Source organism: Cricetulus griseus (assembly GCF_003668045.3).
Source record: "Cricetulus griseus strain 17A/GY chromosome 1 unlocalized genomic scaffold, alternate assembly CriGri-PICRH-1.0 chr1_1, whole genome shotgun sequence".
Classification (NCBI taxonomy): domain Eukaryota; kingdom Metazoa; phylum Chordata; class Mammalia; order Rodentia; family Cricetidae; genus Cricetulus; species Cricetulus griseus.
The window spans coordinates 76,918,687-76,942,993 of record NW_023276807.1 but is presented as its reverse complement, the minus strand read 5'-3'; the positions used below and the strand labels follow the sequence as shown (position 1 = coordinate 76,942,993).

Here is a 24,307-nt window from a genome sequence, read left to right as displayed (position 1 = left end):
GTCATGAGCTGAGGTATAAAGGTAGCCTCTCCAAGCTGGGAAAGGCAGGGTACAGATTCTCCCTTAGAGCCATTCAAGGGGCCAGTGAGACTGACTTGGGTCTTCCAAACTTCAGGACTGTCTGAAAGTAGGTCTGTGTGGCTTTAAGCCAGTACTGAAGCTTGTAATAGATAACAACAGCAATAGGAGATGAGCACAACAAACTATCCTTCAACAAACCCAACTTAAAAAAAAATAATGTACTATATTTATTGTATATAGAGTGAGAGAGGTTTGGCTAAACCAGTAGTCCTGGGGCCAAAAAGAAGACTATAATATCTGCTTACTTTGTAACTACACTGGAGTATTATCTGTAAAATAGTGCCAATAACATCTCATAGAATTGTTGTAGAAACTAAAGAATATACATAAAATTTAGCTTATTCTTAGCAAGTTTTTCTTAAATCTTTTACTTTGAGACATCGTGAAATAAAAGCATACAGGTATTCATGGAGAAGGCATGTGATGCTCTCAGAAGATGACTGGTTTGGATTCTTCCCATACACACAAATAGAACTTAGGTGCCCCAGTTCTCTGCCAGAAGAGCTCCAGATTACTGCTTTAACCACTGCTTACAATGGCACTACTCTGAGATATATCATGTCCTTTAAATAGACTGTGATCAAATTGTCCTGCAAAACAGCTTTTGAGTCTAACTCTATATTTGTACATAACAAACATCTGTCCAACCTGCTTTGCTGGTTCTTTACTATCAATGTAGGGAACTGGCTCATTGTATAGTCTCATATTTGTGTGCATGAATTTAGCATAATTTACACGTCTTCTGTCCACACTTGGTTTTAAGTGTTGTGTGATTTTTCCAGGAATTTTTTCATGTTTGATTTCCTCCTTTTTTTCAGTGATGCATGCTATACCAGCATCTTCTATTTTATGCTGTCTGAAAAACATAATTAAGTAGTCAATCATTTATCACAATAAGAATCTCACTGGTTATAATTAAGGGAGTTAAAATATAAATATATTTCAAGAGTTAGTGAAGACAATTTAGGTTTTATTAAGGGTTTATATAGGGTTACACTATTAAAATTTGACATTGGAGTATCTTTTCCCTCTAAGTCATGTAGGAAATAAAGTAGTCTGTATTAGTAGTGATTGTTCATCAGGGCATACTAGTATAGTGAACAGACTCTCATTTTCTTGGAGTAAGGAGTAGTGACTTGATTGTGCTTATAAATCATGATTTATGCTTATAAATCCTGAGTATTTAGCATGTGGGTAGGTTACATGCTAATTTGAACACATCTTTAAAAAAGCTTTGTTAGACTGGGGTGACAGCCGAATGGGCAAGAGCAGGTAAGAGCTTGCCTCACACGTACCTGAGTTCAAATCTCAGCACCTATGTAAAAAGCAGAGAATGCAAGTGCCTGCAGCTCTAGGGCTGTGGGAGGTAGAGACAGGAGGATCACTGGGGCTTGCTGGCAGCCAGCCTAGCTCCAGGTTCAGTGAGAGACTTTTCTCAAGGGAATAAGGCCGGAAATGGTAGAACAGGCACCTGAACATACTCCTCTGACTTCCAATCCCACACTGGCATATTTAACCCATCCCACAGGTGCATATTAACACATACAAGATAGACAGAGAGATAGATCAATAGACAAACAGACAGATAGGTGATAGATGATAGATTGATAGATGATAGATCAATAGATGATAAACTGATAAATGGATGATTGATAGATGACTGACTGAGAGACACATGATAGATAGAAGACTGAGAGACATAAGATATATAGATGAAGCTAAAATGTTTCTATGTTAAGGGCTTCCTTTTACAGTCTATGCCTAGATAGTTCAAGCATCTGAACAAAGATATTGACTTAATTTTAAAAGTTCACTTGGAAAACATATTACCATATGTTCACTGTCTTTATAGTTTTCAGAAAACACCACTGTACAGGTGAAACAGTCATTTCAATCTCAGTGTTCTTTGCTTCTAATACTGTTATAAAAATAAAAATCACTAGATGAGGTGGCACATACCTGTTATTCCAGCACAGGCAGAGGCAGGTGGATCTCTTGGAAGTCAAGGCCAGCATGGTCTACACCACAAGATCTAGGCCAGTTAGAGCTACTATCTCAAATACATTATTGAAAGAAAAACATTAAAGATATGCTTAAACTACTTCCTAGCCCATAGGAGGGAAACTTTTTTAAGCTCAAGGACCAAGAGAGTCTGAATAAAAAATAAGAGGAAGACAAGCTTGAATCTTAGCAGCTGCCAGAGGGAGGAAGATGCATAAGAGAAGGAAGTCAAACTTTTTGAGCTAGAGATAAGTCTGCAAGCAGCTGTATTCAGGGGCTGTGGGAGCAGGAAAATATCCTAAGAAAAGGGAATGTCCAGAGTGTAGGTCAAGTATGCTTAGGAGTTTGGTTGGATTCAACCTTGTACACCTCTATCTGAGGATAGTATGGCATCCTGTGCTCTGTCCCCATGGAGTACCTTTCACTTTCATTGTGACTCCATCCTCTGCCACTCCAAGGCCACTTGAAAAATCCAGCAAGCACTCCATAGGTACCTGAAGATCAGCGGCAAGAATCTCTTAAATTGCTCCTATGCTGAGAAGTTGTGCCTATATCTAATTGAACTCGGGTCACTTCTAACACTCCATTTGTACATTAACACATAGTGGTCCCAAGACTGAATATGAAGAAACGTTGAGTTGGTGTACAACTCAACAAACTGAAGTAACAACAAACAGAGATCCAAATACTCACTCAAGAATGACCACATATCCCTATCAAGAAACACCACCAATGACTGAATTCCAGATACCTAGATCCCATTGCAAACTCACAAACAACATGAATGTCTTTTCCAGAAATTAAAATCCACATAATAATGCACAAGGAAATAATTTCAAAATAGCAATTATAAATATGTCCAAGGAACTCAAAGAAGATATGAATAAATGCCTAAATGAAGACTTGGGAAACACAAATAGCTGGAGCAACCATGAAAACAATTCAAGATACAAAAAGAGAATAAATAAGGAGGTAGAATCTCTGAAGAAGAAAAAACTGAAAGAAAACAAAATGAAAATCTCAGGAAATCAAACAAAAAGCTCAGAGGAAAGCTGAACCCATGGATCATGTGGAAGAGAGAGTATCAGGTCTTGAAGACAAGGTAGAGGAACTCAGTCTAAGAAAATGTTAAATCCAACAGGCAGAAACTCTGGGTCCCTATTTACAAAAAAAGCAAATGTATGGATAATAGGTATAAAACAGTGGCTCTCAACTTTCTTAATGCTGTGACCACTTAATAAAGTTCCTCATGTTGTGGTGACCCCCAACCATAAAATCATTTTCATTGCTACTTCATAACTGTAATTTTGTTACTGTTATGAATTGCAATGTAAATACATGTGTTTTCTGATGGTCTTAGGTGACCCCTGTGAAAGGATCATTTGGTGCTTCCCTCCCCCTGCCAGGTGCTAGAAACCTACAGGAAGTGAACCGCTAGCTGTAGAAGAATGAGAAGAGACTCAGAAAAGAGGTACAGAAACTTAACAAAATCATAAAAAATGTACTACATCTAAGAAAAAAGATGCTCACTAAGGTGTAAGAGGGTTACAGAACACCAGAGAGGACCAGAAAAGAAAGTCATTGTGTCACATAATAAAACACCAAATACACAGAACAAAGAAACTATATTAAAAGCTGCAAGAGAGGAAAGCCAAGTGACGTATAAAGGCACTGGTGTTGGAATAACAACTGACTTTTCAATGGAGACTTTGAAAGAAAGAAGGACCCTAGACTGGTGTTCTACACATTCTGAAAGACTACAGATGCCAGCCCAGAGTATAATACCCAGAAAAATTATCAGTCATGCTCAATCCCCCAACCCCTCCAAAAAATACAGAATAAAAGACTGGATTAAAAAAACAGGATCCATCTTTTTACTGCCTCTTTCTCTAAAAAATGCATTTCATCATTCATGATTAATGAACTACCTATGGTAGTTTGAATGTAATTGGCCCCCATAAAGTCACAGGGAGTGGCACTGTTAGGAGGTGTGGCCTTGTTGGAGTAGGTGTGACCATGTTGGAGGAAGTGTGTTACTGTGGGGATGGGCTTTGAAGTCGTATTGCTTAAGTTTTTCTCAGTGGGACCCTGAGTCTATTTCCTGATGCCTTCTGACAAAGATGTAGTCAGCACCATACTTTCCTGCCTGCTGCCATGCTCCCTGCCATCGTGATAATGGACTGAATCTCTGAACCTCTAAGCAAGCCATTCCAATTAAATGTTTTCCTTTATAAGAGTTGCCATGGTCATGGTGTCTCTTCACAGCAATAGAAATCTTAACCACCTTTTGGTAAAAGGGTGGCAAAAGGTAATCCTAGCAAATGGAACTAAGTACAAATAGACATAGCTATTCTAATATATGACAAGTAGACTTCAAACAAAAACTCATCAGAAATGGGATAGATGAACATTTCATGGCTATTTTAAAAATCCACCAAGAGGATGTTATAATTCTAAACATTTATGTACCCAGCACAGGGACACCCAATAATGTTTCATAGAAGAAACACTTTTAAACCTAAAATCATGAACTGACCCCAACATATTGATAGTAGGTAACTTCAATACTGCACTCTCATCAATAGATGGACAAAAACTAAGTGGAGAAACTCTAGTTCTGAACGACATTATAAATCAAATCGATCTAACAGACATTTATAGAATATTCAATGCCCAATTAAAGAACATATTTTCTTTTTAGATGTCCATTGAACTTTCTCCAAAGTTGACTACATATTTGAGCACAAAGTATGTTTTAACAACTTTAGAAATATTAAAATAACACCTTGCATTCTGTCTGACAAATGAATAAAGCTGGATGTCAACAACACTAGAGATTGTAAGAGATACACAAACTCACGAAAGCTAAACAAGGATGAAATCAAGAATGAAATTTTAAAATTCTTCAAATTGAATGAAAATGGAAAAAGATACCAAAATCTATTGGGACACAATGAAGAAGTTACAGTGCTAAAGAAGTGCCCACATGAAAAGAAAACTGGGGACATCTTATATTAGTAATTTAATGGTATGTCAGAAGGCCTTGAAAAAAGGCAAACAATACCCAAAATGAATAATGGGAAGAGAAAATTAAAATAATAGAAATTTATAAAATGCAATGAATCAAAGAACCAAAAAGTTGGTTCTTTGAAAAGAGTAACAAAATTTAATTAACACACTTATCCAAATTAACCAAGAGATGACCCAAATTAATAAAATCAGAGATCAAAAGGGAAACACTATAACAGATAGAAGAAATTCAAATAATCATAAAGACATGCTTTAAAAGTCTATATACCACTAAACTGGAAAAATCTAAAAGAAATAGATGAGGAGTCTAGACATATGTGACCTACCAAAGTTAAATAAAATGGAGCAATAATTTAATTAGAAACATAACAACCAACAAGATATAAGCAATAATTAAAGATTCCCCCAACTGACAAAACCCAGTGACATCTGGATACAGCTCAAAAGTTCTTAAGAACTTCAAAGAAGAACTGACTTCAACACCCCCGTTATTCTGTAAAATAGAAAAGGCAGGAAAAATTCTAAATTCTTTTTCTTAAAGCCAACATTGCTCTTGCACAAAAAAGACAAAAAGCAGACAAAGATTTAACAAAAAAGAAAGAAAATTATAGGTCAATCTGATGAACACAGGCACAAAAATAAAAATTCTCAATAAAACATTTTTGCAACAAAATTCAAAAGCACATCAATAAGATTATCTACTATGATCAAGTTGAGTTTATTCCAGAGATGCAGGGATGGCTCAACACACATAAATCATGATGGTGAATGACTTTAGGAAAGCAGAGGTAAGCAGATCTCTGAGTTTGAGACCAGTCCAGTCTTCATAGTGAGTTCCAGGCCAACCTCATAGTGAGATCCTGTTTCAAAAAAAGCAAAATATAATAGGAAACAAGTGCATGTAATCCACTACATAAAACAACTCAAGGATAAAAACTCCGTATGATCATCTCATTGGATTCAGAAAATGTTTTTGATAAAATTCAAAATCCCTTCTCCAAATTCCCTTTTGAAGAATCTAGTGATATGGGCACAAATCTCAACAAATTAAAGGCAATATATAACAAGCTCAACCAACAACAAGTTAGAGATAAACACAAAGCATTTCTACTAAGATCAAAAACATGACAAGGATGATCATTCTCTCCATCCCTGTTGAACATAGGGCCTGAAGTCTTAGCTAGAGCAACAATACATGTAAAGGAGATAAAGAAGATAATATGAAAGAAAGAATCAAAGTATCCTTATTTGTAGATGATTCTATACACTAAAGAGTCTCAAGACTTCACCAGAAGACTTCTAAAGTTGATGAATACGTTTAAGATTAACACACAAAAATTAGTAACCTTCCTATATGCAAACAGAAATTCCAGTTTGTACTGAGAAAAAAAAACATGGGGGCAATCCCACTCACCTACAGGGTGTGTGTGTGTGTGTGTGTGTGTGTGTGTGTGTGTGTGTGTGTGTAGAATAATATATATGAATAAATCTAAGGAAGTAAAAGACTTATATAATAAAGTCTTTAAGATATTGAAGAAAGAAACTTAAGAGGATGGAAAGATATCCCATGTTTATGGAATAGAATTGAGGACCCCAATATAAGCCCACACAACAAATCCAATATATGGCCACTTGATTTTTGACAAAGAAGCCAAATTTACACACTGAAGAAAAATAGCATCATCAAAAAAAAAAAATGTGCTGGTAAAATTGGATAAGAGCATATAGAAGAAAACTAGATCCTTCTCTCTCACTCTGCACAAATCTCGACTCCAAATGAATACAGAACACTAAGGTAAGACCCAATTCCCTGGATCTGATAGAAGAGAAAGTGGGCAATAGGTTTGAACTTACTGGCACAGAAAAGACTTTTTGAACAGAAGAGGGATAGACAAGACATGAAACAAAAATGCCACCATCATTCAAGTAAAGAAGCAGCTTACAGAATTGGGGGAAATCTTTACCAGCTACAAATCTGACAAAGGATTACTATCTAGAAAATACAAACAAAAAACAAAAAACAAAAACAAAAGAACTAAACATGAAAAAAATGAACAACCCAATTTAAAAATAGGGCATGAAAGTAAGCAGTTCTCCAAAGAGGAAATACAAATGACTGAGAAACATCTCAAAAAAATAGTTCAACATCCTTAGATAATTAAAACATCTTTGAGATAGCATGACAGAAGAACAAAATAAAATGACAGAAGAACTAAGATTTAAAAATGACAAGAGAGATGTTGTAGACGTAGTGAGAAGGGAACACTTAACTGCTGGTGGGAATGGGAACTGGTGAAGCCACTGTGGAAATCACTGTAGAGCTTCCTCAAAAACTGAGAAATACATCTACCACATAATTCAGCTCTACCATTCTTGGGCATATATCATACTAAGTACTTGCTAACATCATACAGAATGACCTGCTTATCCATGTTCAGTGCTCCTCTATTCACAATAGCCAGGAAATGGAAATAGCTTAGATGTCCTTCAACTGATAAACGGATAATTGGAAATGTAGTAAATTTATACAGTGGAATATTCTTCAATTGTTAAGGGAAGTGAAACTTTCAGGTAAATATATGTAAATAGAAACAATCATTCTGAGTTGGGTAATTCAGATCCAGAAAGAGAAACATGGCACATTGTCTCTCATAGATGGATGCTAGCTTTGAATCTTTAGATATGTATGTTTTATTTGGAATATCCTTAGAGGTTACGAAATCAGTATGGGGTCCATGGGGTAGAGAGAAATGTTTCTTGGTGGGGGAGGGGAAAGACAGAATACAGTGAATTAAGGGGGAAAAGAATAGCAAAACAGGAAGGATTAAATGAGGTGGGGGATAAAAGGGTAGAGTAGAGGTGAGAACATGAGGAGGTATAACTAAGGCTAAAGGCCTTTCAGAAAAGCCATATATGGGCACCTACTTACTTATATTAGTTTGCTTTTGTATTGATGTAATAGGACATTTTGACTAAAACCAATCTGGGGAAGAAAGAGTTTATTTCAGTTTATGTATCATAGTCCATCACTGGAAGAAGCCAAGGCTGGAGCTCAAGCAGGAACCTGGAGGCAGGAACTGAAGCAGAGACTATGGAGGAATTGTTTACTGGCTTGCTTTCCATAGTGTGCTCAGTCTAATTTCTTATACAACTGGGACCACTTGCCCAAAGATGGCACCACTGACAGTGAGCTGGGACCTCCTATATCAATCATTAATCAAGAAAATACCCAATAGACATACCCACCTTGATGGAGGCAATTCCTTAGTTAAGTTACTCTTTTCCTTAGTGGATCTATTGGTGTCAAGTTCTCAAAACTAACCAGCACACTTCCAAAAACATCCTTGGTAGAGCAATACCCCAACTAGACGTCACATACTAACAAAGAAAATTCCAGTTCCTGTAATGGATTATCTCTTTTTTATTTATTTTTTGGCCAGTGATATTGCATAGACCCCCAAATATTTTAGGTCATTGCCATGACTATTTTTGTCCTCCAGAACTTTATGGTAAGACCCTATTGCTCAAGACATCACATAATTGAGTCACAAAACAGAGAAATAAATTTAGTATTGAATTGGAAGCTTTGTCTCTACTGGCTAGCCTTTGTAGCACTGGAAGGTGCTATGCACACTACTAGAGGAGAAAAGTAACCCTCAATATTACACCATTGCTAACTCTATGAGCTATAATAATGACTGTCTTGTTAAGATATACCCACAGGTTCAAGGGCATAAACATTATAGGAGTTTGAATGCAAATGACTCCAATAGGCTCATATGTTTGGTCGATGGTCGGTCGGAACTGTTTGGAAAGGATACAAGGTGTAGTGTTGTTGGAGAAGGTATATTACTGGGGGCAGTCTTGGAGGATTAAAAAGACTTGTTCCATTCCCAGTGTGCTCCTGTTTTGCCTTCTGGGACGGGTATGAATTCTCAGCTGTTCCTGCTGCCATGCCTTTGCTCTGCCATCAATGATTCTAACCCACTGAAACTGTAATTAAATGCTTTCTTGTATAAGTTACCTTTGTGTTTTGTCATAGCAATAGAAAAATAACTAATATAAGGAGTAACTGACCACTTTTGATTGGATTTAATGTCCATTCCAAGAAACAGAACCCATACCTGGCACAATTAATGGAGCCAAGAACATGTGACTAGATACATCATAGGCCCTGGGAGAACCTATTATTTTGCTAAATGGACGTAATTTAAAATTATTCCTAGTTAACTGCTATATCCATAGATCTGTGCATCTCTCATCAGAGAAGATATTTCCTGCAATTGCTGGCAATTTAAACAGAGGCTCACAATTGGTCAACTTGCAGAGAATAAGAGCCTGCCAAATACTTAACACTAAATGGACATCTATACCAGACCCTTCCACTCCAGGCTCAGGGATCTTCACAGGAATGAGGAAAGATTTTTATCAGCCAGAAGTGTTGGATGACTACAAGCAGTGTTTCCTTTCCATAACAGGAGAGTTGCACTTATGAACTCACAGTGATTGTGACTGCATGCACAAGACCTGTGCAAACTCAATCCAGGCAAATCCCAGCATGGAAGAGGTTAGAGGGGCACAAAATCCTACCTCTAGCTAAGGAGCTTTGGTATCTTAATAGCTGCCAGGATTAAAGAATCACGTTTTTGCTTGTTTCTTTTTTAATGGTGTGACCAGGCTTCAGGGCAGGCCCCACACTCAAGAGTCTTTGGGTAACATGAATGGGATTCAATGGGTTAAAAAGAGAGAAGAAAAGAAATAGAGTGAGAGAATATGGAGTTGTGTAGACAGGAAGGTGAGGGTGGGTATGGCAGTCATTGAGGAAAGGAGAAGATGATCAAACTGCATTGCATGGAATTCTCAAAAAAATAAAAAAACTTTATTGTTGTGGGATAATCCTTTTGAACACTGGGAAGACATGTCTCTGCCAAGGCACCTTCTGATGGGTTCAATAAGAGCTGAATAGGTGAGGCTTCCAGGGAGAGAGAGGAACTTTGGATGAATCTAGGTGTGGCCGGAGATGCCAGTGACACATGGAGGGAGTTGGATGCACAGTACTGAAGAGAGATAAAGAGCATGTGGCAGATGTAGATAAATAGAAATAGGTTAATTTAAGTTATAAGAGCTAGTTGGGAACAAGCCTAAGCTAAAGGCCAAGCTTTCGTAATTAGTAAGAAGTCTCCATGTCATTATCTGGGGGCTGGAAGTCAAAAGAGAAAGACCAACTACACATTATTACAACAACGATTCCAGATTTATAGTGGAAAATGGGTAGTTATACTTTGCTTAATACACAGCTCTTAAAATATACCCCCTACTTCACTTCAAATCAAAGTGAGCCCATCATTTCTCTTGTGTCAGTTTTCGATTTAAAACTGCAAATGCTTTCCATTGCATTTACAATAAAATCTGGTGGGCTGATTATAGCTAGTGAGCCAACTAATCTCTTCAATCTCATCCCGGGAGTCTTTGTCCCTGTTCTCTGTTCTCTCTTCTCCTCAGGGCGCCAGGCTCCTGCTCTTCCTTATCCAGCACCACTTTCTTAGCTCCTCCAGAGCATCTGAAAAGTCACTTCCCATGATCACGCAGGGCTTGTACATCCTTTCCAAGGTACTTATTATATCTCAAATTGCATGCATCTAGTTCTTTGTTTTTAATAAGAACCAGAAATGCCTTTATTAGTCAGTAAGTTCTATGCAACGGGAACTATTTTATTGGTCACTGTTTGCCTGACTCCTAAGGAGTGTCCTGTCCAGTTAAGGTTTGTGTTGCACTGTTTACATATTTCAGGTGAATGTACTAGAATCGTTTTCCATTCTAGCTCTATTTTAGCTGTACACCCTTAACTTTCACTCCATCCCACATAAAAACACTACTCAGATTCTTTGTGATTTTAGTTCCTTGCTTCATAACAAAAATGCCTCTCTGCAAAAGATTTAGAAAAACTGATCACTGGAAAAGTATAAATGACTTCCAAGACATTTCTAGTACATTCCCAGAGATGCATATTTATTTAAAAATTGTGACTTTCCAGTTAGTTAATTTATCACTGTGAACTTCTTGGCATCAGTTTTCTCCATCTGTTTCTCATAGTTGTAACCCACCAACACAGTTGCGTAAGAATTAGATCCTTGAGGGAAAGGCCTATGGGTGTTGACTTACATGTGCATTTACTGAGTTCTGCATTTCATGGTGTGAATGACTATAGATAACAAATAAGTGTGAAGTACATGATTCTGTAGTAACATCTTTGTAGAAGGAAAATATAAATAAAACACTGATGTGCCTAATACCCTGGGTTCTATATTAGGAATGCAAACAATAACAAAAGAACAAAAACACTAATAGGCTCTGAAGCAGTTAGGCTTGGATCAGAACTCCCAACTCTGACATTTACTATCTGAGGTTTCATACCTTTATTTATATGAAAGAACAGTAGCTATTGTGAAGAATGTGAAAGGAAGAATAAAGCTAAATCACTCAATAGGAGTTTACATGACGGTGCTGCATGAGGTACTGAGGATGTATGTAACAGGACAGAACAGATGAAATTCATGTCTTCATGGGGCTTATATTCTAGTGAAATAAAACAGACAGAGGCAAACACAGTCTGTTAGATGGTGTCAGATGCTAAGGACACTACCCAAAGAGGAAAAGGCATGCATATGTGTGAGAGGAGAGACTACATATTTAGGTAGGGTGGGGCTGTATTGTGAAAGTGGTAATTGAAAAAAGGGAGGAATGGGCACAACTAAGTGGATATTTGAGGAAAGAACATTCCAGCAGAGCCAACCTTAACGGTCAGAACTCTATCAGAAATGTATCCATCCTTAGGATATAAAGTATCATCTCTGAAGTAACAGCACTGGTATCAGTGGTGACCTTGTCAAACATAGGGATCTGTAGGTTTAATTTACACTAGTAATCTTAGAGGCTTGTTCCTAGGGACTTGTTTCAACTAGTTCTCTATCTGACCCACAGTAAGAACCACCGTTCTAACAACAAAAATAGCCCTTTGGAAGTGGGTACCCTTCACACAACATCACTCCTACTGTCTATACTACCTCCAAAGTACAGGTCACCACCTGAAGGCCTTGTTAAATAGCAGATTTTTGGAGTCCCAGAGTTTCCCATTCAGTGTGTTTGGTGTGAGGAGACCCTGAGAGTTTTCATTTCTACACATTCTTAGCTGATGCTGATGCTTGTCTGTGTATCATCCGAGGATCACCACAGATGACTTGCAAGTGAGCTCGCTGCATGTTGGAACAAAGCCCTGTGGGAGTGAGGCAGGGGTTCGGTAAAGAGGAGGCAGTAGCTTGTGAAGGCAGCACACAGCGCCCTGTGCAAAACATTATTTTAAGAGGCCATGTTGAGAAGGCTTCAGAGAGTCTAGGGAAGCAAAGTGATGCCCACAACCAGGAGAAACTGGTGCCTGACACTGGGTGAGGACAAGAGAGGAAGTGATGAGCAGCATTAGAGTCTGGCTAATTTCAAAACTAAAGTCCACAGAATTTGCTGATGTGTTAAATGTGGGGTGTAAGGAGTAATTATTTCAAGATGGCCTCAAGAATCTTAGACCAGGTGATGCGCGTAAAGTCCCTGGCACACAGTATGTGCTCAGTAAACGGTGCATTAAAAACAACAACAAGCTGGGCGGTGGTGGTACACGCCTTTAATCCCAGCACTCGGGAGGCAGAGGCAGGCGGATCTCTGTGAGTTCGAGACCAGCCTGGTCTACAAGAGCTAGTTCCAGGACAGCCTCCAAAGCCACAGAGAAACCCTGTCTCGGAAACAAAAACAAAAACAAACATTAAAAAATACTGTAATCACAACTCCTGGAAAGCAGCGTGGGGAACCTATTGGATGAAGTATGTGGCCTAGATCATAGGTGCTGAGACACTCCTTGGATCTCACTTAACGTTTTGCAAGAAGGAGAATGGTTTTCAGAAGGGAAACGGGAAGTTGAACCCTGGCACTTACTGCTGCTTCTCCTCTCCCTCCATGGCCCCCTCCAGCCTGGCACGTGATAGCCAGGAATGTTAGGAAAGAACACTGACCCCTGCGGGAGAAAGGCTTCAGAGCCTGGCCACTGTGACTCCAGTGTTGCTAAGCGACTGCCGCCGCAGGGAAAAGCTGCAAGAGGCTGGGAACCTGTGCGCAGGCGCAGTAAGGGAGCTCAGTTGGGCGGTCGCCGTCGGGCGTGGCTGGCCCGGAATCTCTTGTTCCTATTCCCTGCCTCAGGTTGGACAATGAGTTTGAATTTAGCCAATCCTAGAGCCATGTAGAGCCAGCCTAGCGGGGACCAGGCTGGTCTTGAAGAGTGAGCGAGGATGGCTTTCAGGCCACCCCGGCTGCCTGGGAAACTTTGCTTTCCCTGAGCCATTCTGCACTGTGCAAGTCCTGATTCCCTGGGGAAGCTTGGCTGCCGCTTTACCGTGGTTTCTGACAGAATCTCTGTCGCCAGACCTGTGGCGAGCTTTAAAATAGAACAAAGGACCTCTCCTCTGCAAATGAGGTTCCCTGTGGTGCGTGCATCTGCTCTGTCAGCGTGGGGTTCAGGGTGGGTTCAGGGGACTGCAGGTTTCCGCAGAGTGGAGCTTGTGAGCCTGCACTTCCCACAAAGAGCAAGACTTGATGTTCACCTTGGCCCTGGAATTTCTTACTTCATTTTTACCATTGCTTCCCAGTTTCCACTACCAGAGCCAAATGTCTTTGGCACATGTGATAACTGGAGTGTTTTCCTGCTTAGGAAAGGAAATGGATTAGAGAGGTCTCTGTTGAACTGAGCTCTTCTGTGAATGAGGTGTGTGTATCAGGGGAAGCCAAAGTCAGTCTGCGTGTTTATATTCTCCTGGGACAGATGTGAGCTAGTGGAGACTGACCCCAGACCTTGGTACGCATGTCCTAAAGACCTGACAGACTTAGGGAAATAGATTTTGGATAGATTTGACATTCTGCAACCTACGTACTTGAGTGTGAACTGTGTTGTTAAAAAGCAGGGAGAGAGAGTGAATATGTGTGTGTTTCTGGAGGAGGGAGCAGGTGGGTAAGCAAATATGAGGAAAGCAGGTTGGAGAACTGGAAAGCTAGGAAGGGAGCGGTCATAGTGACTGTTGGCTGAGCCAGGCATTCGCATCCACATGGAGACACCTAGTTTTATCGTAACCATCATACTGACTAGGTATATATAGGCCCTGGGAGCCGCGGGTATTTGTGTTGTGGATCCCTCTATTACTAGCTTGCCCTTAAGGAAGACATTTAGTATCTTGGAGCCTGAAGTTCTTCATACACATTATCTGGAAACACCTAGTATAGAAGGTTTAATAGCTACCATTAGCTACCATTGCTTTATCGAGCCATGTGACCTGTATGTGGCACCAAGTGAACTTTTCAGTCCTAAAAAGAATGAAGTTATGTTGTTTGCAGGAAAACGGATGCAAGTAGAGATATAGTAAGTGAATTAAGCCAGTCTCAGACAAAAATTATGCATTTTCTCTCATTTGTGGTTCCTATATTTTATACAGTTGCACAAAACCATATATGTATAAAATGAAAGTAGAAATAAAACTGTCTAGAGGACAAACATGTGGGGCTGAGAAAAAATAGGGTGGGGAGGTACCAGGGACTTGTGTGATCAATATAGAGTCTAAAACTAAGCAAACTGTGTATGGGTGGGTGGGTGTCACCTTGCATTCACAAGCAGAAGCCAGAGAAGCATGCCATGGGTCTTCCTCTACCATGCCCTCCTGGTTTATTGCCTTGAAACAGGATCTCTCATTGAGAAAGAAGAACCTCACTGATTTGGGAGTTGGCTGGCCAGAGGGCTCCCAGGATCTGCCAGTCTCTATCCCTACACACACACACACACACACACACACACACACACACACACACACTGTGGATACAGGAGTATGCATCCATGGGTGCTAGGGATTTGAACTTGGGTCCTTTGTTTACACAGGAAGCACTCCTGCACACTGAGCCATCTTCCCAGGACCACCATATGAAAAGTTTTTTTTTTTTTAATTAAATAAACCATGCCTACCACAAGGTAGTCACAATCTTAGAGATTTAAACTATTCAGATAGGAAAACTTTGACAACAAAGCTGCAATGATATATAACAGCATTATATTAATTAATTGACAGATATGGGAATTACACTTCAGTGTTGATGATAATACAATACTCCAGCTATCCTCGGTGTTTTCTCTAGGGCATTGCACATTATGGATTTGATAATTATTGACTTTTTATACAGAAAGTACTGAACTGCTATTAGTGGTTGTTCCTCATCACTATTTGACTTTGTTCTATATGCTGTAGAGTCTCAATTATAAAAACAGAGGTAACCAGATTATCATTCTTACAATCTTTTCTAGATGCAAAAATACTGTGATTCTTCTGGAAATTTGTGTCTTTGAAAATCCATGACCATTGGCCTAAATGATAGATGTATCATTTGGGATAGGAGATAATTTTCAACAAAGAATAATCCAAAGTCATCTATTTACAAGTATTGTCGAATTAAAAGTACCAGGACTAACAGCATATGTGAGGGATTAAAGGAGGTAGAATTGCTCACCCACAATGTTAGAGATACAGAAAATTGTCGATAATTTTTGAACCATTACAAAGGGCTAAAATTATTGAATGATGCAGTGTCGAATCCCTATATTAAAACTGCAGCTGAGGGAGACACACTTCCTTTTCTACAGCAATGTGCTGTGGTACAGGGCAGGGTCTCAAATGCTTGCCCCAAACAATAGCTAGCCTGAATCCTATTTTCAAAAGCCAGATAATTTATTTGCCTCATACACACATGGTATAGAACTTGGCAAAGCAAATGGTGACACTCATTAAAAAGCTAGCTGTCAGTATTCTTCCTATATTTATGATTAGTGATATGGAAAATGTAAAAAAGTGTGTGCATCACCCCATGTTTACTTCATTTACTTGGACTATAAGAGTGTTGTGACCAAAATATGCAGTGGGATAATCCTTCTGTACGCTGTGAAAATGCATTCTTCTCATGGTTAATAAAGAAGCTGCTTTGGCCTATAACAAGGCAGAATACGGCCAGGCAAGTAAGCCAAACTAAAGATATAGAGAGGAGAAGGGCAGAGTCAGGGAGAAACCAACCAGCTTCTAGAGAAGCCAGATGCTAGAGAACAGGTAAAGCCACAAAGGCACGTGGCAAAATGTAGATGAATAGAAATGGGTTAATTAAAGTTGTTAGAGGTTGTTAGTAATAAGCCTGAGCTACAGGCCAAACAATTTGTAATTAATATTAAGCCTCTATGTGATTATTTCAAAGCAGATGTGGGATGGGGAGGGACAGAGAAACTCTTACAAAAACAGACTAATTTTAAGGCAACGGGAATAAGAAATGATAGGGTAGCTTATCTTTGAGAGCAGATGGGCTCAAATGAGTAACAGGTAGGAAAGGGTCCCTGAATCTTCCTCTGGATCAAGTTCAAAGCTAAATAATTTCTGTCATGCTCTTAAGACTGACATTATTATGAAACAAGCATATATGTGATGTTACATTTCTTAAAAGTCGACTTCTCCTGCAAAATAGATCACTTCTGGCATAAGAATGTTTGCATGATAGGCATGTAGATATATAAACAAAGCCTAAAATATTTTATAAACTCTCCAGAAATGACAACTACAATGCATGAGTTACTGTGAAAGTAATTGCTAGAAGCCACTTGTTTGGAAATTCATTGCAGTCAGAAAAGAAACCTGCGTTTTATAAACCAGGATGGTTCTAGCTACTTCTATGATTTCATGACTCAAAGTTCATTTAAAAATAATCCCAACTACAATTACCTCTATAGATGCTATAAATAACCCAGGTACAAAATAATAAAAATTGGTCTCTGATGAGCAGAACAGGGAAAGGCCTTTAGGTACCACTGTCGTTAAGGATTGGGAAAATGAATGACCATACCTGGACTTTTGAGGAAAGAGGTTAGGAATCACTGAGGTTTTGAAGGTATTCTACTTTTCCTAGTTTCTTTTTAAGGCTGTTTTTCCTGTATAGCTGAAGAATTTCAAAGGCATAATTATCTTCCTCATGTCAGTTACAGTGCTTTGTTGTCTAATTACTGAGCGACTTCTGTATTCTAACCCATTCTTACAGGACTGTGAGGCTTTAATTTATTCATCTGAGACCTCAGGGCCTAGAAAAGAACTCTCTATACTAAAAAGCCTTGATCTCTGGTCTACAGAGCTAGTTCAAGGACAGCCAGGCTACACAGAGAAACCCTGTCTCAACCCCCTCGCCCCCTCCCACCTTCACATCAATCAATCAATCATCAAGGGCTAGGGGTAGAGTGTTTACCCATTAACAAGATAAAAAAATAAACTAATTAAACAACGAAAGGTAGTAAAAGACCTTGTAGGGTTGGTTGGTGTATGATGTTTTTATGACACCTGACACAAAAGAGGCCCAGAAGCCAGAGTGAGGATGCAGCATTCAAAATACTAGCTGCCATGCTGGGAAGCCGAGGTCATGTGGGAAAACCAGTTCCAGGCTAGCCTGGACTCTACAGGTGACAGAGTGAGAGTCTGTCTCAAAATAATAAAGAAGCTGGCCAGATGGCTCACCAGGTGGAGGCTCTTGCTGCCAAGCCTGAGAACCTGAGTTTGATCCCTGCAACCCATATGGTGAAAGGAGTGAACAGACTCCCCCAAATTGTCCTCTGACTTTCACATACATACCACAGCACATGCCTGGGTGCATACAAACACATCCACAATAAAATGTTACAAAAATATTTTTTTAAAACTACACCTCAAACTCCAACAAAACCCCAAATAAACACTAACAAGTATTTCTCCTGCAGCCCTTACCATCTTTAACCTTATCTGAAGGTGCCCAGCTAGAAAGTGAAGCAATCACAATTTGCTTGTGCATCAGTTTTTTTTTTTTTTTGTTTTGTTTTTTTTCCCTTTTAGACCTCACTGCCTCCCCTGTACTCTGGTCCACCTTTTGCTTTAAACCACGGAAGTAACAATCAACGGCACACGATACCCTGAACAAGGCTTTCCTCCTGAGGACTACATTGGAAAGATTAGGAGCACTGTGTTGTGAGATTAAGTTTTAGATCAAGTAATGTTAACCACAGAGTTAGAACAATTAAAATCAAACTGTGTGGCAGGATGGCGAGAAGACCGAGGCCCAAAGGCCATGCTAGTGGGGAATGACGGTTATTTGGTGACAGGTACAAAGGATTAAGTGTGCTGCAGCCACTTGTGGAAAGTCACCACTCACAATGAGCTCTGGCACAGGTACAGGTGCCATGGTCAGCTGAACAGAAACAATAAAGATGCAAGAAAAAGCATGTAATTGCAAAGGCCATGACAGCAGTTTGTGATTTACACGGTGCCACCGTTTGAGACTGCTACTGAGCTGTTGAACAGTGTGACTGTTTTGATATGGGTGGGTAGATACTCTTCTTCTGTAGCACAAGTTTGAGAGACAACTTAAGATTCCGTTACGAAAAAAAAAAAAATCTAAAAGTCTGAGCATGCCTGAAAAAGAATTCCAGTTGAGAGCTTTGAGAAGAAAAAGAGAAACTCTTGATTAATAGTTTAGTTTACCTCTGATACCTCCTAGACGAATGCCATTCTTTTCAAAATAGTTTTACAAATTAAGCTTCCATGAGTCTTTTATACTATTATTCTAGCCTACCCTTCCTCCTTTATAGAGTTGTAATGGAATTTGTGTTCAGGTTGAAGTTAATTACTGCAGCATTTGCAAGCTTCTCCTGAGTTTGGAAACTCAACCATGATTTTAATCCTCTTAGAATAAGCCTGAGGCAAACCCAATTTAAGTTCCCCTTCTTTTGCTGCTTTCTCTGCCAACCCATGAGGATTTAATGATTGGCTATAAGATTCAGGAAAAGAAATCTCAAAAAAGAAGTCCTAGTGTTTTGATGCTTTTTTTTCTTTTTGTCACTCAAGGAATAGCTCTGGGGAGCATCACAGACAGTTCTTGCTCCTCCTGTGTCAGGGATGGTCAGATGGGGTCTGTAGGGAAAGCTTTGTCACAGTGAAGGAGGGTGTGCTGTTCCCTGCTGGAAATGCTAATTCAGACTGCCTTTCTGTTTGCTATTCCTGAAACCCTTGGCAAAGTTGAGCCCTCTGAGCTTCTTTGGCTTTCCTGTTCCACTGGGCACCATCATTTACCCTGCCTGCCTGAGCAGAGTTAAGGAAATAATTCCACAGGAAAGACCTTTGTGAAATTGTTGCTAAAGTTCCTTTCCTGGAGGAGATGTAAGCAACATTCACCCCTCTCCCCAAGGTCCCAAGGACAGACAAACTGAACAAATTTCACCCTGGGGGAAACAATGAGATCTTTATACTTACAGAGCAATGGGTGAGGGGTTACAGGCTAAAGCAGCTATGTGGACTGTACCTAGCATGGATGAGGATTCCCACATGGCCACCTAGATGGAACTGTCCTCTCTAGTTCTTCCCAGCCTATGTACTCTGACCCCCTCTCCAGACCGTGAGCAATTAGGGATGAATTGCATATGTAACTGGTTGGGAGGAGAGAGAGGCTGAATGCTTGGGTCCAGTCCCATGACCCTCCCCACACCCGCCTTCTAGGACAGTGTGTCAATATTCAGCAAGAAATGCTGTGATGATCTTTTGTGAGCAGGTCCAGCTGAACTCCTGAAGATAGCTACACTTTCCCTGGGAAGACAATGCTGTAGAACAAAGCTGGCCTTTGCAAGTCCACAGTATTCAGTCTGACGTAGGGTGTGCTAGTGTTCTGCTCTCTTACTTCTGAGCAGAACCTCACAGGAAAGGCTCCCCATGGGCAAAATACTATGTCTGTCAATGCACACTTTGACAGGCAACTGTCCTGCAAAATTAGCATTTGCTTATGTTCATAATTTAGGTTCTATATGTTATTAATCCTAATTTTAAACTAGTATCATCTCTATAAGAATCTTAGACTGAGTACAGTCCCCTCCCAATATAATCTACTTCAGACTCATATTTACCTCTCTAAATATGATCCTGAGTCATATAGAAGATAGAACCAAATAACTTATTTTAGACTTTTAACTTCAATGTGGGTTTCATTAGTTTGGACAAGAACAAAGTAGAGAGATATACTGATTCTAAGTATATCACTTTCCTAACCAATGCTGGAAGTCACTTGAAATACAGGGAGGGCATATAATTTTATTTTAGGCATAATTCACAAGGTTGTAGCACAAACGTCTATCATTTTTGTTCATGTTTGGTAATTTGAGATTTGTGCTATAATCTATGATTACTGCTGTTTGCAAACTTTTTATTTTTAGTTTATCTGAAAAGTTTATGGTTATTTTGCTTAAATGCAGTACATTTTTTTCCCTTGAACTGAATACAAATGAACACAAACCTTGCTCTGTGCTTTTAATGCTCCTCCTTGCTTCTCGTTTAGCATGGTGGTTACAGGCTGGTGCTTTGAAAAATGTCTTTTAGGCAATTCCTTATCTGTCTTTTAGTTGATACCAACTGTAGACCTTACCTCAGAGAGGTATCTCACGGGCATGATGGTCCCCGTGTGCTATCTGGAAAATAGTAGGGGATCATTCATCATTCTCCACTATCTACTATTATCAAAATATGTTTTGAAAGCTTCAAGGGTCTCTTTCCTTCCTGCTAGGCCCAGCTCCAGGCATAGTACTGGCCTCAGTGGCTACTTCCTGAATTAATGAAGTTTTACACAACACTCTCTTTTTTTTACTAGCCTTCTGGTATCTCCCTATTTCTGAATTTCCTCAAGGTATTTTTGTTACTAGATATCCCAAGGCTTTGGTGGTAGGGGGAAAAAGTTCGTTCTCCCTCAGGCCATATCTTTTTTTCTTGCCTGGCTGTGTGGTTCAACCTCTTCTGCCTTGAACTCATATTCTCAGGAAAGCCCACCTTTCCTCCATATTTGCTCAGAAAGGGGCAAGTCTCCCATGGGCATCATCAAACATGACATATCAAGTTGCTGTAAGACCAAGCACCTCCTCCTGTATTCAGGCTGAACAAGGCAATCCAGCATGAGAAATAGGTTCCCAGAGCCAAGGCAACAGGGACAGCCCCTGCTCCCATTGCCAAGAGTCCCATAGGTAGACCAAGCTACTCAAGTGTTACTAGTTGAAGGCTCTCTGATGACAATTGGGAAAGTCACCAATCGGATCACAGGGATGGCCAGTTCAGGCTATGTATTCACTGTTCCCAGGAGTCTTAGCTAGGCTATCTTTGTAGACTTGTAGGAGTTTCTCTTGTATCAAGCTTCTACAGGACCCCAGAAAGCTCCCTTTTCCAGTCATCTCTCAACACTCTCCCATCTGCCCATTCCCCAATCCAACTCTTAAGTTCCCATGTTCATCTGCCCCCAGTCCAACCAGGACTTCTCTTCTATTTCTCCTTCCCAGGGAGATCCATACATCCCCACTTGAACCATCTTTGTTACCTAGCATCTCTGGGTCTGTGGATTGTAGCATGGTTATCCTTTAAAGCTAATGTCCACTTATAAGTGAATAAGTACCATGTTTGTCCTTCTGAGTCTGGGTTACCTCACTCAGGATGATTTTTCCTAGTTCTATCCATTTGCCTGCAAATTTCATAATGCTATCATTTTCAACAGCTGAGTAATAATCCATTGTGTAAATGTACCACATATTCTTATCTACAAGTTTGCACTCCCACCAGCAATGGGGAAGAGTTCGCCTTACTCCACACCCTCTGCAGCATAAACTCATTTGTGTTTTTGATCTTACCCATTCTCACAGGTGTAAGATGGATTTACATTTTCCTGATGGCTATGGATGATGATGTAACTGTATGTAGGCATGTAGAAAAATGCAAATAGATCCATATTTATCTCTCTGTACAAAACTCAAGTCCAAGTGGACTAAAGACCTCAACCTAAATTCAGTTACAATGAACCTGACAGAAGAGGAAGTGGGTAATAGCCCAGGAGACAACTTTCTGAATAGAATACCAGTAGTACATATACTGAGAGCAACCATTAATAAATGGGACCTCCTGAAACTGAGAAGCTTCTGTAAGGCAAAGGACACGGTCAAAATGGCTCTCTACAGAATGGGAAAAGATTTTCACCAGCCCCACATTTGTCAGAGAACTGATTTCTAAAATATATAAAGAACTCAAGAAACTAGACATCAACAAACCAAATAATCTAATTAAAAAATAGGGTCCAGACCTACAGCCTGTCCCAGTTGGCCTCACAACCTTAGCTTTGTCTACTGCTGTCATCAGGGAGCTGTAATCAAGCAGCTAGAGTTCTGGAGGACAGCACAGGTCACAAGAGACAAGTAGACAGTTCATTCTGCTCTCTTACCCTAACTCAGATTCTGTCATCTCCTTTTCATCTGGATCTTTATTCTTGAACTACCTTCTTGACCAGCTAAGGAATCGGAGCTTTGTTTGCTGTTTTACTGTAATTTCTGGTTTATATAATCCTTCCGCAAAGAATTCTAGAAAGGAGACAGAATCCACATGCAGTCTCCCTAGTACCAGTCTCCATTCCATCTAACCTACTTTATAAAAGCTTTGTAAGCAGACTCTATGAATCCCTTCCTTAAACTTTTTACAATATGAAGAGATAAACCCTGATTAGAATGGCCTATGTCTCTCCCCCCCCCCCCCATTGATGAGTGAGAGATTCTTGCTGTGGAGTTATAGGGATAGCCAAACATGCCATACAGGCACTGGGTAGATGAGACTGGCCCGATTTATAGCCATATATCCTAGTAGTGGTGTGGAAGAGGACACTACTTGAGGGTTGTATGTGAAAACAGGGTGAAAAACCAGAGGCTGTGGAAATCAGGACTGAGTGTGACTCCAGGTTTCTAATAGAAGACGTGGTTAGCTTGTTTGAGTGACTTTGCAGGCTGGCTAGGAGCCGAAGCCTGTACTCATCCAGTCCTTTGATAAGGAGGAATGTTTGGCTAGGGGACCTTATTCATAGGGACAGAATTAGGGAGAAGAACACATCAGACCATTCCCCCAGATAGCAAGGCAATGCCTTAAGATTTATGCCACACTAATGGCAGTCTATAGCATTGTTTATTTGTTACCTTGGAGTTTTACTTGAGATGTACCTATTAATGACTTATTTTTAAATTGTCGGCTACTCAGGGATAGCCAGTATTTGAGTCCCCTTAAAAACAATGACCATTGTGCTTTGTAAAAACACAATTAGCAACAAAATGATCCATTTTGACATTTTCAAGAGATGTTTCAATATTTATTTGTATGAATATTTCATATACTGAAAATTTGTCTTTGCACATGGGTAGAAAATGCAGTGACATTGTTAGTTCTAAAGTGTGTGTGAGGCAGAATTTAACTCCCATTTATAGACTCTTCATGCTTGGATGGCAGTGATGTCCATGAACACACATACTGAGTTAAATTCCTATGTTGTGCTGTGGATTGAGAGCTCAGAACAGAAAGTGTTACCCAGATCTATTTTGCTGACATTTGAGAATAGCACAAATTTCCCCCACTCTGCTTTTAAACTACTGGTGAAACAATAAAATGATGGAGTGTTGACATTCCTTTTTTAATCAGAGTTAATCTACAGCCTAAATAGAGTATGCTGATACCTCAGATGTGTTATGCACATTGAATACTGTAAGCCCTAACAGGGCCCAAGAAGAGACTCTTTACTGTTGCTAAATTGTAACAAATTGGTATGGGAGGGCTAATAAGAAAGAGATCATAGACAAATCAGAAGTATTTATTGTATGACCCCTCTACTTCCTAAAAGTCTAATGCTAAATCTTTCATTCAGTTCAACTTAAATTCACCTGATTGTATTTTCTACTTTAGTGATATATTTGTTAAACTGTATAAAACCACAAAACCAAATCTCTTCCTGTTAAAATTAATATAGACAATGAGTTAGAAGTTTCAACACTTTAACTTTCTTTTTTCTTCATAATGAACCATTATGTCCTTGAGATGAAAGGTCATTTCGACTTATAATCCTATCAGATTAGTAACACCAAAACTATTATTATAAAGAAACTAACAGACATAAAGATGACTCAGAAGATAAGGGTGCTTGTCCCTAAGCCTAGTGACCTGAGTTTCAGGCCCAGGGCACACATGGCAGAGGAGAGTACTTCACAGTGTTGTATTCTGACCTCCACGTGTGCACTGTA

At 39.6% G+C, this 24,307-nt stretch overlaps 1 protein-coding gene across 1 annotated transcript in view; it reads right to left on the bottom strand.

Annotated features, from left to right (window-relative positions):
- Positions 1 to 13,115, bottom strand: part of CUNH2orf73 (chromosome unknown C2orf73 homolog) — a 36,267-nt gene extending 23,152 nt beyond the window's left edge. Inside the window, exons 1-2 of the mRNA XM_027388225.2 lie at positions 13,093 to 13,115; positions 730 to 937 (exon numbers count right to left, since the gene is read on the bottom strand). Of these exons, the coding sequence (XP_027244026.1) occupies positions 730 to 937; positions 13,093 to 13,115 (231 nt within the window). The remainder of the gene's footprint in view (positions 1 to 729; positions 938 to 13,092) is intronic.
- Positions 13,116 to 24,307: the final 11,192 nt, after the last annotated feature.